At 39.9% G+C, this 18,802-nt stretch overlaps 1 protein-coding gene and 1 long non-coding RNA gene across 2 annotated transcripts in view; both read left to right on the plus strand.

Moving 5' to 3' along the window:
• Positions 1 to 18,802, plus strand: part of LOC308347467 — a 385,072-nt gene that overhangs the window by 286,434 nt on the left and 79,836 nt on the right. The window lies entirely within an intron of this gene.
• Positions 909 to 18,802, plus strand: part of LOC308351363 (elongation factor Tu, mitochondrial-like) — a gene marked incomplete at its 5' end in the record, with an annotated part of 40,661 nt that continues 22,767 nt past the window's right edge. The window contains one exon of the mRNA XM_080816921.1: positions 909 to 1,193. Within this exon, the coding sequence (XP_080673047.1) occupies positions 909 to 1,193 (285 nt within the window). The remainder of the gene's footprint in view (positions 1,194 to 18,802) is intronic.

An 18,802-nucleotide genomic window follows, 5' to 3' on the forward strand; every position in this document is an offset into this window, starting at 1 on the left:
GGTCCTTCACCCCCAATGCACTCTGCTTTGTTAACAGAAAAACTAAGTCTCTCACCAGGAACTTTGCAGAAGGCTTCACAGCTGCACGCTGATTCTGGGCCCTGAGGCATGTGGAAATGTTCTCCAGGCCAGCAAGGCCAGGAAGGGCACTTTCAGGGGTGCATTTAGAGCACTTGTATAAAAACCTTCACTCAGCTTGAGAGTTGTTTTTTTTTTTTTTTTTTGGTTTGTTGTTGTTGTTTACCAGGCCTTCCAACTTCCTACTTGGATCCTCTTAGGGTAATTGTGGCTCTTTTTTGTCCATCTTCCTCATGAACCTATCTGTTCACCTTGATCACTTCCTTGATCTTGCCCCACTTTTCAGGGCAGCCTCAGGTTTCGAACCAATGTTAGGGAGTTAGTCTATGTTCAAATCTGGGCTCTCTCCTTGTTTTTCATGGCCTGAGACAAGGTAGGGTACTTCTTTGAGATTTAGTGTTTTCTTTAAAATGCAGAAATAAGAATACTCACTTTATAAAATCGTTGTGAGAATTGCCAATCAATTACCTGTGAAACACCTGAACCATAGTAAATTCCCAGCACACCGTGACCCTCACCCTGCTCCCTCCCCTCTGGCGAACTGCTGTAGCTCACTTCCAGGGGAATAGCCACCTATTCCAGACACCCCCGAGGACATCCCATTGGTGGTCAGTAGAGGTGGAGCTATTTCAGTGTCTTCCACCTACACAGCTGATGGGTTGGCTTCTCCATCTTTTCTTTCAACCTCCGGAGATTTTTTTTTTTTTTTAATTGGGCTGTGCAGGAATCAGATTCAATATATTCTGCCTTTAATTTCTCTCCTTCTGGGTCTCTGTTTCTCCTGGTTTTACAAGGGCATAGCTTTCTTCGATTTCGCCTCTCTTCGCTTCATGGGTAACCAAGGCACTCATTTCATTCTGGTCAAGATTTCTCTCAATAGGGTTATTGCAGATTGCGGCAGCTGCGATCAGTGTTTACAATCTGACGACGAGTTGGAGATTAAGGCTTGTCATCACTATTTAATTAACCTCAAATTAAGCAGTTTCTGGTCCCGTTCCGTGCCCTTCCACACACCCGAGGGAGCTGCTAACACCGTGCCTGGGGTCCTAACAGATTCCGGGTGGCCCCTGTGGAAAGCAGGGCCTGGCTTAGCAGCCACTCTGAACAGCAGCACCGTTTGATCCCTACTCGAGTGCTGGAGGACTGAAGGGAGACAGCTTTTTCAAGTGTGTGTAAAGGGAGGGAAAGAAGGGAGAGCAGTCTTGTAGTTCTGGGAAGTGTGTGGTCCTTGAACGGCAGAGAAGACGAGCCAAAAAGTATTCCAGAGACAGAAAAAACTCTCTGTTCTTAATATTAAAAAAACTTTGTTTTTCCTGTTATAGAAATAGTATATGCCAATAATAAAATTATAAATGGTGATTGTAAAAAAAGGGGGGGGAGGAGAAAATAAATTCATCCAAATTCTTTTCCTTCAAGCATGCTTTTTTAAGGCTTACCTGAACTGTTCAGTATGGTCGCCACTAGCCACATGTGGCTTGTGAATATTTAAAATGTGTCAAGACTGAATTGACGTGTGCCAAGCATAAACTACATAGCAGATTTTGAAGGCTTAGTATAGAAAAAAAAATTATTATTATTTCGGTATGTTGGGTTATATAAAATATTATTAAATGAATTTCACCTAGATCTCTTTACTTTTTATTTTTTAATTAAAAAAAAGATTTATTTATTTATTTGACAGAGAGAGAGCACAAGCAGGGGCAGAGGGAGAGGGAGAAGCAGACTGCCCAGTGAGCAGGGAGCCCAATGCAGGACTTGATCTTAGGACCCTGAGATCATGACCTGAGCTGAAGGCAGACGCTTAACCAACTGAGCCACTCAGGCGCCCCTCCCTTTACTTTTTAAAATGTGACTACTACACATTTTAAAATTAAAAATGTGCCTTTATTATATTTCTATGGGACAGCGCGATTTTAGAGTGTTTACTTTGCATATATAAATTTTTTTAAAACAAAAACCAGATATTCTACATATTTGTATCTTCCTTTCTCGGTTCATAATAGATTGTGAATATCTTCATGTCCTGAACTATATAATAGGGCACGATTTTTAATAATTTGTAGTATTTCATTATATGGTGGGCCTTAATTGATTAATCCCCTATGGTTGAACACTCCGGTTATTACCATTAACATTTTTTCTAATTATTCTTGAATGTACTTCTGACTATATATTTGGCTTTATAGTTAAGTATGCTCCTAAGATTTGTTTCTGGAAGCCAATTACTTGGGTCACAGGCTTGCTTGTGGTGTTTTAGCAAATTGCCATATAGAGAGGTGGCACTGATTCATACTTATTTTGGTGGTTTATGAGAATGCTCATTTTACTTCACTTTTTTTAACATCAAATATCATCATTCTTTCTTTTCATTCTTAAAAAAATGTTTTTAATTCATAAAAAATTTTATTTTTAATTTTTAAATTCTATTTGTTCAAGTATAGTCGACCTACAATGATACATTAGTTTTAGCCATACAGCACAGTGATTCAGCAAGTCTGTAGGTTATGCTCTGCTCACCCCAAGTGTAACAACCAGCTGTCACCATACATGCTGTGGCAATGCCATTGACTATATTCTCTGTGCAATACCTTTCATCCCTGTGACTCCTTCATTCCATAGCTGGAAGCCTGTGCCTCCCACTCCCCTTCACCTATTTTGCCCATCCTCCTGACCCCTGTAATCTGGCAACTACTGATTTGTTCTCTTTATTTTTTGGGTCTGTTTATGTTTATTTGTTTATTAGATTCCATATGTAAGTGAAATCATATTATTGTTCTTAATTCTTATTTTAATGAGCAGCATTGTTATGGGTTTGCTCAGCAAATTAATGAGTCTTAGGCTTGCTACCTTCTATGCTGGTCCTGTAGGTACTTCAGATGACTTTCCTTTATCCTTTATCCTTTTTCTTTTATCCATCAACTATTGAGTATCCATAGTATGTCCAGCACTGTCCAAAAGATTTGTAGAAGTCACGGTATCTGATTCTCAGAAATCCCTTATATATTTTTAAATTTTTATTTATTTATTTGAGAGAGAGAGAAAAACAGCAGGAGCATGAGGGGGAGATGGAGAGAATCTCAGACTCTGTGCAGAGCCCGAGGTAGGGCTGGATCTCACAACCCTGAGATCACGACCTAAGCTGAAACCAAGAGTTCGATGGTTAACCAGATGCACCTGGAAATCCCTTATATTTAATATTTAAGTTGGAAAAGAAAAGGAGAAGATAAATAGGGCATGGGACCATGTGAGTCTTCCTTATCACAATATTCCCAGCACCTGAACAGAGTTCCTGGCATGTTAGACTCCCAATGGTAGTCTCCCATGGTAGACTCCCAATAACTATTGTTGAATAAATTGACAAACAAGTGTATGATAATATTTACACAATGATGAGGAGAACAAAATAAAAGGGATATGATTCTGAGATAGGAACAATCAGGGAAAGCTGCCTGCCATTGTCTTAACCCAACAGAAGCCAGCGGGCTTGGGATCTGAGTCCACAGAGGGCTGCAGGAGAGAGACCACCAACAGAGCAGACTAAGGATCCCAAGGGGTAAATGGAGAAAAGCCAGGACACCAGCTCTGACCCTGCTCTCTGGCATAAGGCATTTACCCTTTCTGCGCTTTGATTTCCTCCTCTGTGCATATACTAATCCCCACCTTAGAAGATTTTAATGGAAATAAATGAAGGAGAGCCCTTAGCACATGCTACTTCTTTACTTGTACTCATCAGTGGCATAGCTATACCAACTTCTTACTGTCTGTTCCTTTAGCATTTCTTATGAGTTAATCAGAAGGGAAAACAGAGGAGAAACTTACCCCGATAGACCCGGACCTTCTATTTAGACTTGAAAAGTTCTGCACACCCCAGTGAGGTGACCGTTTGCGTGCTGAATTGTGCATATCAAACCCTTACACTCTGCTAAAAATCTGTAGGATTTTTCATGTAGTTGGATAATTAGGCCACATGCTGTTGGCTCTGCTCAAAAATGGTCATTTAAGTGTCCTTTTATTATTTTTGGCATCCACGGGGAAGTTTAAATAGCCACTGCCAGTGTGGTTTCTATAGACTCTTTAAAAAATGCTGAAATTGAACAGAGTTTAATAAAATTGCTGGACTGTTAGCTCTAGCAAGCTCTCCCAGAGATAAACCTGAAAAAACAAACCCTAAGCCCCAATGTAAATAATTCTATAAATCGGGGGCTTTCACAAGTGCTTTAGGGGAATGCAGTTTGAGTCATACGGAGTTAAGTTTACAAGCAAGGGTGGAAGCTGGCAGCTTCTGAGCTAATTTTTACCCCCTCATTCCCCTTTGCTTAACAGAGATCTGTACTAAAAATGAGAGGCAGCATTCGGAACCAAGGGACCCCGAAATATCATCTCCCTAATTTTTTACATAAAAAAAACCCCAAAATGAATTGTGAGATAGGGCAAAATAAATTAATATACTTCAAGTGTATGAATTTCTTAAGTCATCAGTCCCTTTTAAGGAATGTAATTTTTAAATGAATAAGATGTCAAGTAAGAACAGCTTATATATGTATGCAACCTTTACAAGGTCCTCATCACTATTTAATATGCTTTATGCGTATTATCTCATTTAATCCTCACAGCAGCCCTGTGAGTGAAGAGCATTTTCTTCATTTTGCAGATAAGGAAAGAGAGATTCAGAGAAATGAAGCCAAGTGATTTCAGCCTCCTGTTTAGTTAAAGTGGCAGAGGCAGGGTTGAAACACAGAGTGCTTGAGCCCAGAGTTGAACTCTCAACTGCTGTTCTGTGCCAATTCTCTCTTACAAAGTAACCTGAGAATGCGAAATAAATTTTTTAAAAAGATTAATTTATTTATTTCATAGAGAGAAAGAGATTCGGGGGAGGGGCAGAGGGAAAGAGTCTTCAAGCAGACTTCCCGCTGAACGCAGAGTCTGATGTGGGTCTCGATCCCATGACCCAGGTGATCATGACCTGAGCTGAAACCAAGAGTCAGACACTGAACTGACTGGGGCACCCAGACACCCCTACGAGGAAATTTTGTTGAAGATAATAGCTTAGGTAAGCCTGTGTGGGAGACTCAGGTACAGTTTTTATTCCCACAAATTACCTGCAGATTATAGACACGTTCTTTGGTTTATGACTAGACAACACCTTCTTAATGGCACTCAGTATCAAATCTGCTGCACTTGTTGAGCTAAAGGTATTTTATAGCCAATGAAGCAGTGTTTACTGAGCATTTGGTTCATATTAATGATTTTTGATTTTTAAAAGCCAAATGTTATTAAAAAATGTGACTTACACTAGTTATATCATGTGTTGAAAGGTATTTTTAATTGCACTTTTATTGACTCTGAGAGGATGCATAGTGGATTCCACAATTTTAATTAACTGTTCCTCCTCTGACATTTCATTACTGGTTTCAGAAGTGATAGAGAATGCCAGAGCTACCTGTCAGAATTTTTCTGTACAGAAGCTAAGATGGAGAAATGTTCGAGTGTCTTAGTAATTGGAGAAGAAAGGCAGAGAAAGGAGGGGGATGGATGTTAGCTTTACATGGGACTAACATAGTAAACAAAACTTCCATCATTTTAGGTAAATTATTTTAAAGGTTTTTATTTATTTGAGAGAAAGAGAGAGAGCATGTGTGCACATGCAGGGGGAGGGGCAGAGGGAGAAGAGACTCTTAAAGCAGTGTGGCATGTGGAGCTGATCATGACCTGAGCCAAAACTGGGAGTCAGATGCTTAACCAACTGCACCACCCAAGCACCCCATTTTAGGTGAATTTTTAAAAATTTGGGCAAGTAACAGACTAATTGAAATTAAAAATAAAGAAATCACTTACTTCAACTTTATATTACCAAAACAAGAGCTTCCTCCTGAAAGTGAGCACCTCCCAGAAATCATATATATCTTTACCTGAAAGAGTTTCTGAGGATTTTCTGTGAGTCAGAGGAGGCAAAAATGTGAAGGTGAAAGATAATGGGTCCCCATCTAACACCGGACTGATTTGCCAAGCACCCAGGACACATTTTTATTTCTTTTTTTATAGTAAAAGCCAGAGAGAACACAGCGGAGTTTAAACACAGTTTCTGTCTCTGGTGCCCACATGGGCAGATGAAGGTAAGGAGGCCAATTTATCCGGCAAATGTGCCCAAGCACATAATTACCTCCCTTGACATCTGGTGAAACTTTGCCACATCCCCACAGAAAAATCTCTGGGCAGTCTTTCCGAGTCATTTTCAGAGATCTCGCCATGGCAGGTGAGCTTATTTATTTATTTCCATGTTGAGACCTTTACCTTTCCAGGCTCTCTTTTAAGGTTTACCTCCTGTATAATGAACGGAGACAGCAGATACTTCATTACCAGGTATCTCCCTGCTGCAGGCGCTGCCCAGAGAAGTTTCTCTCTATTTGGCTTGCAAGCCTCATTTATTTTCCTGGGCTTTCTAATGTGGGCTGAGCCCGGCTGACTACATTATTAAATTACCATTATTACACTGTGATGTCTTGGCATGACCAGAGGCTGAGTTGGAAAGGTTAGCATTGGACGGGGACCATGTTTTCTCCCTTTCTTGAGTTGCTCCAAATGGACCTTAGCTGACTTGCTGGGTCAATATCAGCACCAAGGTTCTACCAAGACAAGGGCAGATCTGAATACAACTGAGGCATTTCTTCTACAGTGTAAGGAATGAGCATTTCACCTTTAAGTAGTTTGATTTGATTTGGGATTGACCAGACAACGCATGATTGAAATTTTTTGTAGGGGTGGCATTTGACATTCAAAATTATTTGACATTTTAGAAGGTATAATGTCATTCTAAAAGCTATAGCATCACTAATATATTTGCATGTAACTCATTGTTGGTTTACACAAGCTTTCAGAGACTGTCTATTCTCAGCAGAGAAGTTTTAATTAAAGATATTTCATTACCTCTTCAGGCCTCCTTAAATTAAGGCACTGCTCTTTACTTCTGTTTTTCTGACTCTCAGACTCTTAATAATCAGCCTACTGTTATCTGCAATGACAAAAGTTACTGTTGTCTTTCTTATTTTAAGTGTTTTCTCCTTCATCAATGTATCACCAGTGCCTGCACAAAGCTAGCACATAAGAGGTGCTCAGTAAATTCTTGTTGCATGAATGGTTTCATGCTGTCTGGGGATTACATGTTTTAATCATCCTGGAATGTGTTTTCTCACACGCGCTCCACTGGTTCCCAACTTTGGAATTTTACCCACCTCTCAGCAATGCCCTTCGCCTTTCAAGTCTTAGCCCTGCTTATTTTGATTAAGTTTTCTTCTCCTATCCTTATGCAAGTACAGTTTCTCGTATATAGTAGGTACTCAGCAAACACCTTAATGAGTTATTGAATGACTCTACACGTATACAGTTAACTCAAGAAAAAATTATGTGCGACATTTTATAAATTGTTTTTATGGTAACTCAAAACTCTTCAATGGTTCCCCATTCCCTTTAGCAGTGGTTTTCTAATTATGACTGTCTGATCATGGGATAACCTTTTCTTTGCTTAACATTCTTCATGGGCTTCTCATTACCCTCAGGAAAATATAATTTAAGCTCATTATTATCTTTTTAAAGAATTTGTTTATTTATTTGACACAGAGAGAGAGAGATCACAAGTAGGCAGAGAGTCAGGCAGAGAGAGAAGGGGAAGCAGGCTCCCTGCCGAGCAGGCTCTCTGCAGGGCTCAATCCCAGGACCCCGAGATCGTGACCTGAGCTAAGAGGCTTAACCCACTGAGCCACCCAGGTGCCCCATAATTTAAGCTCTTTAAACATGACTAAAAGTTCTACCTCTTCAGCAGTAGTCCTCCCCAAGCCCCCTTTTCTTATTCCCGTCTTGATCCTACGGTTCACTGAAGGTTCATTGAACCTGTGATGTTTTCTCTCCTCCAGAGCCATGACAGTTTGGGTTCCCTTGGGGAGGAGGACCTTCATGTACCTCTTTCCTTAACTAATTCCTGTGAGGCTTCAGGTTGGTCTCATCTAAAATATCACCTTCTCGAGATGGCCTCTACTGCCAACTCCCTTTTACTACCAGCACAACACCTGCCTCAACCCACCACCATCTCCAACACACCAATACCATCTGCCTCTACTAGTCCAGATAATTTTCCTTCTTTATATGCCTTTGAGATATTGTATCAATAAAATAGAATAACATGTGTGGGTTTTTTTTTTTTTTGCCAAATCATGAAGTATTAAGTTAATGCAATTTAAATGGCGAATCTTAGCAATTTTAAGCTTTTCTTCCACGAGTTTCTCTTGAACATGTTCTTGGTCAACATGTGCCTCTCCCACCCCTCTGCATAGACACACAATTGTTGTAGGCAAACATGATGGTAAGAGCTTTACATACATTTACTCATTTGTGTCTCAGCCCAGCTTTATGGTGATTACTGCTATTATCCCCCATTTTATTGAGAACACTATGTTCAGTGCCATAAGAAACTCACACAGCTAGTGAATGGCAAGTTGAGGCTTAAGTCCAGCCCATCTACACCCTGTGCAGCCCAAAGCCCAACATAGTGTTAGTAATTAGATAGTGGTAAATAAATACCCAGCAGACATTTGAAAAATAGTTTTGTTTGTGTGCTGGGTATCTTCCATTTATCATTTTGTATCCACTTTCTACTCAGCTTTGTGCCTAGTAGGTTCTCCTCTGTATAAACGGGGGCCTCCTTTATTCACATGCACTATGAAATTGTATTTCCTTTTTTTTTTTTTAACTTCATCTTTAAGTTTGTATAATGGAATTGAAGATTGTTATATTTCATGCTGTCTTGAAAATAAGGGACATGCCACACTCTCATACAAAGGATGTTTCAAAGGAATTTGGCTTTGTAACAAGCTGGGAAACTACAGGCCTACATAATATTTTTCAAAATCCTTAGCCTGCCATGAAGCATCTTGCATTTTGACAAGGGTTTACCTTCCCATTCTTCTCTGCTGAGCCCCCTTTGCCTCCTTTAAAGATGGGCTCAGTTGGAGCTGGGCAGGTGGTGTCCCAGCTACGTGATCTATGGTTGACTTAATGGCTGGCTTTAAAATAACTCACTTCATTTACTTAAATAAGCTTATAGATAAAGAAACTCATATATTTTCCCTAAATAGAAAATAGATCACCTCACCACAAATAGGAAAGTAAATCTTTAAAGAAAAATACAACAAAAATAAAGCGATGTCATTCAGATTAGCAAGTCTTGTAAAGGTGTCTTGTCATATTAACACTAATTAATACTTTCTCGCTGAGTGAATTTGAAAAACTAAAAGAGGATTGAAGGGGATATAACTTTATTAGTTTTTGCTCTGCCTTGTCAGTGGACTACGTAGCACGAGGATTTCCTACCCTAAAGTTGGGGAGACCACTGGTTTAATCTATGTTTTTGCCTATCCTGTGTGCTCATCCTTCTGGTTTCCTTTTCCAGATCTTCTCCGTCTTTCTTTTTGAAACATTCCTTCACCCTCTTAGCCTATACAGATCTCTCCTCGAACTTCTTGACATATATTGTTTCAATAGTTGTATTTTGCATACAAAATGTCCCCCTAACTATGTGTAAGTTTCTATCTCCAGGAATAGATCCTGGGAACTATGTTTCTGGAACCCACTATATAACTAAGTGTTACAGATAGGTATTATGTTATGTTGTATCTACACATACATACACACAATGTAATAAATATTATACACATAACATAACAATCCCATATATAACTAAAAGTTCATTAAGTGTTTGGTGAGTTGAATGAATTTGATCCAAAGTATGCCAGAAGATATTTCTTCCACTGTAAGTATAATTCACAATCATAGCATGATTCTGTGTCTGGTTGGGATGCACAATTTGTATTTTCCCTTCTTCTTGCCTTCATAGAAACTTCATTTTAGAAGGGGATATAAATAATAAATTGACACACATATAACTTCCTAATATGTAAAGTGGAGTAAGTGGTATAAGGAAAGTCAATAAGCCTGCATTGATAGAGCTTGGGGTTGTTTTATAGATTGAGTGGTCAAAGAATCCCTCTCTAATGAGGTGACATTGAGGACAAGTATGAAGGAAGGAGCGATGCTTCTGAGTATCTGGGGAAACATGCACCACCGCCCCCCCCCACCCCCCTCCCCGAAGCTGGATTTTGCTGAGGCTCTGCATTGAGATTTTGCTTGGTGGAGGCCAGTGGGGATGAGAAGATAGCGTTGGGTCATGTCCTTGGAAGGGTGGCAGGACTGGAGTGCTTAGGGTCTTTTTAGCCATAGTAAGGATTTTAGATTTGGGAGAAGGAAACCACTGGAGGGCTGAGAGGAAGGAAATGACGTGATCTGATTTATATTTTTAAAAAATCATTTCAGCTGCTATGGATAGAAGAGGCTGCAGGAGACAAGAGGAGAGGCTTGCAGGCAATTAGGGGGCTGTGGCTGTATGTCAGGAGAGGTGAGCATGGCTTGGAGCCTCGCGATCCTAGTGGATGAGGGGAAAGCAGCAAGGTTAGGAATAAATTCTGAGGGTAGTGCCAACCCTGTCAGGCCTTCTAATTTATTTACTACTGTATCATGCTTTCACAGGAACATTCTCTGATGGCATTTATTTTCATCTTACAATTTTATTTAAGGCTTACAGTTTTTTTTTTCTATTTACCAAATATTCTTTTATTTATAGTTGTTTTTGAGATGACACTTAATGACTAATTAGTCAATAAAAGCCTGAGTTCTATCTGGGGCAGGAATGTGTTCCCATGGTGAATTTATTTATCCATCTTTTTCAAAAGTAATTGCATTTTTGTATTCATTCTTGAATCCTGTTTCAGAAATGTTGTCATTTCCCCAAATGACTACTTGGTTGGTGGAATTTATTTTAATGCTATTCTAATTTTGTATCCTCTTTTAGTACCCCCATCTCTACTTTGTATTACAAACTTCATCAGACCACTGCATGCTATTACAGCTGTCGTCACCATGGGGAGAAAATGACTAATTGAAGCTGCCTATTGATATAATAGAGCAGGTTGTGACACTTGGCGAGAATACTGGCACGATGGGCTCCAGCTGATGTTATGTAAAAATATTCAGCCATGAAATATGCACTTGCGGATGGCTTTTTGCAGATGTCTGCAGAATGCAGATAATCTGTATTCTGAGGAGGTCTGCAAATTAAACATCTATCTGACCAGTTAGAATTATAGCACAGTGAGGACAGAATGGTACAGTGGGTAATGAAGTGGCCTTGAGTCTTGGACAATAGTAATTATAACCTACCTACCCTTATAATTAAAAATAGATGGTACTTACCCCCATCCCCCACTTTCGAGGGAAAGGATCATTTGACAGAAAAATGATAATGAGCTTTTGGTTATTTCGGAATTCCTTCAATGCATGATATATTGGTATCAGGTATGGAAGTATAAATCGGTGCATTGTCTTTGGGATGCTCTTTGGCCATAACTATCGAAATAAAATGCACACAACCCTTTGACCTAGCCGTTTCATTCCTAGTACTTTATCTTTGAAATATGGTCATGCAGGTGCACAAAAATCTGTGTGCAAAAATATCCATCATGGCATTTTGTTTAATAACGTGATTCAAAATGGCTCAAATGTCCAAGTTATAGGGGATTAGGTAAATAAATTATGGAATATCTATACTTTGTAACACAGTGAAGCCATTACAAAGGAAGTATCTATATAGAACCATCTCTATGATATCGTTAAGTGGAAAAAGGGCTAGACTATGCTATTATTTGTTGTCATTGAAAATTTAAAAATATCTGTATGTACGTATATGTTGAAGACTACAAAAGATTTTTAACAGCATGGATGAAAAGACTTACTTTTCACTGTACTTTTGGTATTGTTTCAATTTTTTCATCGTGTTTATATAATCTATTCAAAAATTATAAATTAAGAAAATCGTAGAGGTGGTATATTGGTATCTCTTTATTCCCTTACATAAAGATGTCTTTGGTTGATTCTGGGCTGCATTGCACCTGACTTCTGTTTTGAGAGTGTTTCTTGGTATGGGATTTTTATAACTTCTAATAGAACACCTTTTATTAGGATATCATTGCACTGACACTTTTAGTATTGAGGTGGTGACTCCCCTTCTTTCTTTATTTCTTGCCATGACTCTACAGAATACAGCACAGCCACTTTCTTCCAGCGTTCCCATCCTTCCTGTCCAGGATAACTATTCAGAAACATGTTTGACTAAATGGCAAAATGGTTCAGATCCACGGGCTCTGAATTTCTATTGGGTCCATTTATGAAAATGCTAGGGATTCCCTGGTGTCCTAGGCCTGGTCCTTTTCAACCACAAATAGAAGTTAAAAAGTAGTAATAATGCTTACTATCAACTTTTTAAAAGCCCTCTCTACGTCCCAACGAGTTAAAGAGCCCTTGTTTGAAATGTATGGTCCTAAATTGTGTCATACTCTGCTGTTATATGTGGTATCACCAAGCCCTGAGAACAATGTGTTAAGTTGTTTTAATCATTGTTATAGAGGGAATGAATGGGTGGTACTCTTCAGCAGCCCCATTGCTCATGTTATGTTTTGGGGGGGAAGGAGGAGGAAACAAGGGAAGGAAGAAAAATACATTCCTAGAAAAGTTAAATAACAACTTGTAAATTTCATTCTCTGTTGCTGGAAAACCAACTCATTATACATGAATGCATAATAAAACAAGTGTTTGGCACATTGAGGTGTATGAACTATGTAGTGTAATCAGAGCTTATTTTCCTGCAGTGGAGATTGAAATTTATATGTCTCTTCTAAGCAGCACCTTTCATTCCATTTTTATTTTCTAAGAGGGAGTGAAATTTACAAGTTGCTGCTTAACAATACCAAAAGTGCTAGTTCCCATGCAATGAATAGTGAAGTTTAAAAGTTGCCATTTGACGATGCCTACATTTCTGTTTGTTTTTCCTCCTCACCCCCCACCCCAAGGTATAGTAAAGTTTATAAGGTTAGTAAAAACCCTTCATTATTAATACAGGGTTATATAGCTGGTGGGGATTCCACAAATGGCTTATGAACATATCCAAGGGGAGAAGTAAAGGCGGAGGTTATGAGGCAGGAAATTCTTTCAGGAACATTGAATTTATAATCATCACCAAAGAACATGCAGAGACACTCATCACAGCCCCCGCATCCCCATGACCCTGTTCCCTTGGCTCCCTGGTTATGTTATCCTCCACGTATATTTCACTGGGCCTTCCTTTTTGAAATCCATCTTATTCTTCCCGTGCAAATCTTGTTCGGGCTGCACGTCCCTCCTTCTTCTGTGGACCTGCTCCTCCACTTCCATTCTTTTTTCTGAACATTCAGAGTGGTTTCTGCATGCAAAATTAATTAAATGAATGGTTCATTGTCTTAGGACAGCATTTCTATTATTATCTTGCACTGCTACTTAAATATTTTATTATTACAGTATTTTATTGTTACTAAAGCTTCAAGATATCTGAGCCTTGTTTCACCCATTTTATTACAAGTTCCTTCGGGGGAGATATCATGCCTTAAAATTCCTTATGCTCCCAATGGGGACTGGCATATAGTTGTGTAATTGAAACAAAGTGGATGTTTCACAAATCAGGAGAACAGGGCGAGGAAGGAAGTGAAAAAGTAACAGACACTTTACTGTGTCTACCTGTGGTACCTGGCGTGAGAGACTGTTGCCAACAAATCCTTCTGTTCCTGTGTCTGCCTGCCTCGTCTCCCATAAAGAGATGAAGTCCCTCTTCCCACCTCATGAGTGTTGGAACAGAGATGAGCCACCCTACTGAGCCCTGCCCACATTGAAGAGGTAGGGCAAATACATGATTGTTCTTGATGTTTTAAGTCACTAAGTTTGGGAGTGGTTTATTACGCAGCAAAGATCGCAGAAACACACCCCATATGGGATTAGCTATACAATGAATTATGTGGCAAACAGTGGTGCTTTTCTAACTTTGATGTGCTTACAAGTCTTGTTAAAATCCTAAGGATCTTGTTAAAATTGTAATTCAGCAGGTCAAGGGTGGGGCCTATGATTCTCCATTTGTAAGAATTTCCCAGATGATGCCAGTGTTCTGGTGTGTGGGCCACACTGGGAGTAGCAAAGAGCAAAGCAGGGAAGACTATCCATCTGAAGATTAACGAGTTGCTTACCACAGCCAGGAAGGTCTTATCTGCCTTTCTGTCCAAATTCTAAATCCTCTGCTGGGTCTGTCATCTCAGCAATAGACATTCCAGTTCCAACAATATACAGTCAGTTTTGATCAAGGTACTGGCTACTTGTGTTTTCTTCATATCTACTCTCCTCCTGAGTCACTTTATGCCTCCAGGACTGGCCTCTAAGATGCGTCCTCTGTGACAATCATTAATAATAGCATCCCCTTTACCTACTGAACACTTCCTTGTGAGCCAGGCTCTCCTAAGTGATTTACATACATTTCTTCATTGAATACCTGTAACAAACGGGACTATAACCAGCACGCCGATGGGGAAGCCAGAGTTCAGGGAGGTTCCGTCGGTAGTCCTGTCACTCAGTGAGGAAGCCAAGGATGACCTGATCCGTGAGGGCTCCTAACACCTGTGCACCCCGCCCCCACACCTCCCAACAGGAAACCCAGCGCACCCAAGCTTGAGGCCTCTGGTTCAGGGCACGGTGGCTCACAGCCTTTGGAGCAGCAGTAGTAGAGTATAGAGCCCTAGTTGATTTGGGGAAATCCTGACAGAGAAGATGAAATGTGTGCGTGTGTATGCGTGTGCGTGCGCGTGTGTGTGTGTGTGTGTGTGTGTGTATGTGTGTGTGTATTTAAGGCAGGAGCGGAAGCGCCTTTGAAACCCATTAGTTGAGAGATTTAATTTTTTATAGCAACATTCACATAATTATTGTCAGCATTTCAGTGGTATTTAAAGTGCTGACGTGGGGAAAGTCTTTACCAGAATAAATATAGATTATCCTTTTAAACTTCAGCAGTCTCTTGTTTTCACTGTTGCCTATCGCAACAAAATAATTTTGCGCCTCTCCCTTTGCTTTAGACTCATTGTTTCACTCTCTAGGGCATTTATCGGACAGAAGCTATTATTGTTGGAGATTTCCATCAGAATAGCATAAAATACTTCTTTTAAAAACCACGAAAGACTCTGATAGAAAACCTACCTTGAAATTAGACTGCCAGACGTCTCTGTACTTGTCGGTTGAAATGCTTATATATTCTCTTGACCATTAAAGAAACAAACAGGGCTGGAAATGTCAGTACTCTTGGTGCCAGAGCCAGTAACCTACAGGGAACCCACTCCTGGGTTTAAATGAAGCTATTAGGACGTCTGGCCAGAAGGCTTTACTTAGTTCTCTAATTCCTTTACTACCAATGTAGTTGTTCTCCAACATGGTGATGATGGTAGAGGTGGAGGCGGACATGGAGATGATTGGGGGTGGGGGATGTCTCTATGTGTGTCTGTGTGGAGCTCCTTAGGGCAAGATCATTTGGCTGCAAACTTTTTGATGGGGTTAGTACAGATTTTATTGTTCCTTTGGGTGAGGGTGCAAGGGGTTGGGGTGGAGGCAGGACTTGATTAGAACTTGAATCACGGCTCAGAATAGTGACTTTTTTCAAAATCACGGAATTCATTTTTCTCCCACTGCCTGCTGTTCTTCAGAGTAAGAACTGGTTACTCTCTAGTAACATGGCGATTTCCTTTGTCATTTTAAATGGATCATTTATAGACAACGTGTCCATTTTGATTGCTTTCCTGATCTTTTGGACATGTAATATTTTGTTTCTTTTGTGATAAATATCTAACTTTTTCTAACATTTGTAGTTATAAGTAGCTTTTGAAAAGTCCTTAATAAGAACCAAGTTTCATTTTCCTTGTTTTCTTGAGTCATGCATCTATGGGACCCTATGGAAGAAAATCTCTAGACGTTTATTGGTTTACATGTTTCTAATTAAAAAATGTGGCATATCCTCTACTAATGTCTATCACTTTTTAGATTACCTTCTTCAACAAGAAATCCCAAGAAGGCAGAGTCTTGCTTAAATGAAACTTTTCCAAAGATGCTCTTCTTGCAGATTTCTGAGAATCTTAGATGTCTAATTGTAATATGTTTGGGGAAGACTATGGGTGTCAAAGCACTGTTGATGGGGTTTTAAGTATTGGGAATTGATTCCTTAGCAATCATATGGACCACAGACAGAGGAGAATTGAAATGGAGCTCTCAGTAGAGAATAAGTAAGTCCTCAGTGCTGTGGAGAAATTAAAAAAAAAAAAAACATGTTGGATGAAAGCAATAGTGTGAAAGGATATCATGAAGTCAGACTTTTTGGTGTCACCTTAATCCTTATTATCATTTATAGTCAATCAAAAGGAGTATCTTTGCAAAATATGTAAAGACTGCCCTACGGTTTGTTTCCTCATAATTGGTTATAAATCTGATGTTTGAGCTACTGTAAACCACATTCTGAACTGTGGGAAAAGAGTAAAATAATAGTATATAATAGATATTCTGAAAGTTGAAATAGCATTGATTCCCATTTTTTTCCTGACAGAAGTTAAGATCTATTATTTCATTTTCGTCTTAAAATCTCCAGATGCTTTCAACTGTATAGGAGAGAAAGAATAATTTTCACCCTACTCTTCTCAGTTTCTAAGCTCAGACCCCCTTAATAAAAGACGTCTTTAACAAGAGAAAAACAAACAGACTTTTATTAAGTTACATACCTCTTATGTACATGGAAGATACCCAGGAAAACTGGGTAAAGCTCCCCGAGAAGGCCAAGCTACCACCTTAACTACCATCTTCAGCTAAAGAGAAAGAGACAGAAGGGTAGGCAGTGATGGGAGGTTACCACAAAAAGCACAGTGAATAAGGGTAAGATTTCTTCTGCAGAGTTAGTGCCTATTCCATCGATAAGATTGTCTTACGATTTTTAAAAAGATTTAATTTATTTATTTGTCAGAGGGAGACAGCACAAGCAGGGGAGTAGCAGGCAGAGAGAGAAGCAGGCTCCCCACTAAGCAAGGAGCCCCATGAGGGACTTGATTCTAGGACCCTGGGATCATGACCTGAACCGAAGGCAGCTGCTTAGCCAACTGAGCCACCTAAGTGCCCCTATCTTATGATTTTTTTTTTTTTGAGATTTATTTATTGATTTATTTGAGAGAGAGAAACAAGCAGGGGGGAAGAAGAGGGAGAACCTAGAGCAGACGCCCTGCTGGGGGTGGAGCCCCCAGCAGGGCTCAATCCCAAGATCCTGGGACCATGTCCTGAGCCCAGATCAAGAGTTGGATGCTTAACTGACTGAGACACCCAGGTGCCACTGATTTTTAAAATAGTTTTATTTACTTAAGCCATCTCCACATGCAACATGAGGCTAGAACTCACCAGCCCAAGATCAAGAGTCACATGCTCTACCAACTGAGCTAGCTAGGCACCGCAAGATTGTCTTATGATTTAGCGTTATCGTTCTCTTCCTACTACAGAGAGGGGGATTCTTAGAATGGAGATTTCCTTTATAAACGTAAACATCCATTACAAACGGGTAACTTCTACCCTGTGTTTAGAGCTTCTCTTGTGTCTGCAGTTTCTTAAAAATAATCAGCCCAAAATAATCGTTATGCCAAGGAGGCATATTTTGGGGTGGCATTTTCTGCTAACCTTCAGTTACAGATGGATAAAACCAAACTCAGATTATCCCAAGAGAAAAGAAAAGGGTGAATATTGGCTCACATAATGGCAGGATCCACTGGGTGAAACTGGCTTTTGTTATGGATGGTGATGGGTGCTTCATTGATATTTAAAACTGTCTTTCCCAGGGGTGGATGTAGGTTTTGTGTGTCCTTGAAGGTTGTATAGTTTAGAGAGTTTTCTTTGTAAAAAGATTACAAATGACCACATTGTTAGAAAAGGACCTGTGGACCTGGTTTGTAATAGACTTCTGGTCAGTTTTCCGGTGCTCTTACCCCACTTCATAGCCCGTTTCTTCTCTGTTAGTTCTCCCTTCAGTCTCAGTCCTGTGGTGGGAAAAAATGGTCCTCAAATAGCTTCAGACTTGTGTGAATTCTATTACCCAAGATCTCAGAAGTCCCCTCTTCTTCCAGTCGGTTCATACAAATCCCCCCCACCTGCAGAGACGAATTGTTTAGCTTGACTCACATTCCTGCCTCTGGTAGGGGAGACGAGGCCCCTCGATTGAGATTCTGGAAGAACCCCACAGTGACTTGGGGAGGAGAAGTGCCCCCACAGGAATCAGATGTTGAGCAGTCAAAAATAATGGGTGCTCTTCCATGCCCCTCACCCTCTCTTGTAGATCTGGGACACAGGGAAGGACGGTGTTCTAAATTGGATGTATGGAAGACCCATTCAAATGTGAATTCAACACTTTTCAGGGAGTCTGTCAACCTTAGTAAGAGTTGAGATCATACACAGAGGCATACTGGGAAGGCAATTTCTATATTATCCCAAATCATATACCAGTTAGGTACCTTTATATGTGATGAACTAGGTAAGGATATCTGGTTGGGAGCGTCTTCCTTGTTGTATCTTCCTTTACAAGAATTCACTCTCAGATACTATATGACAGATACTCATTCCATTCATCATTACTGCTTTTTTCATCAAAGTCCTTTGGGACATCGCTAACCAAATGAAAATCTGGTCCCTAAACTCCTCATCTGTCTTTCCTCTTTCTTTAGCTTACCTTGTCCTTTGTTAATGTTCACCTCTCTGGAATAAGATG

Source organism: Martes martes (genome assembly GCF_963455335.1).
Source record: "Martes martes genome assembly, chromosome: 1".
NCBI lineage: Eukaryota > Metazoa > Chordata > Mammalia > Carnivora > Mustelidae > Martes > Martes martes.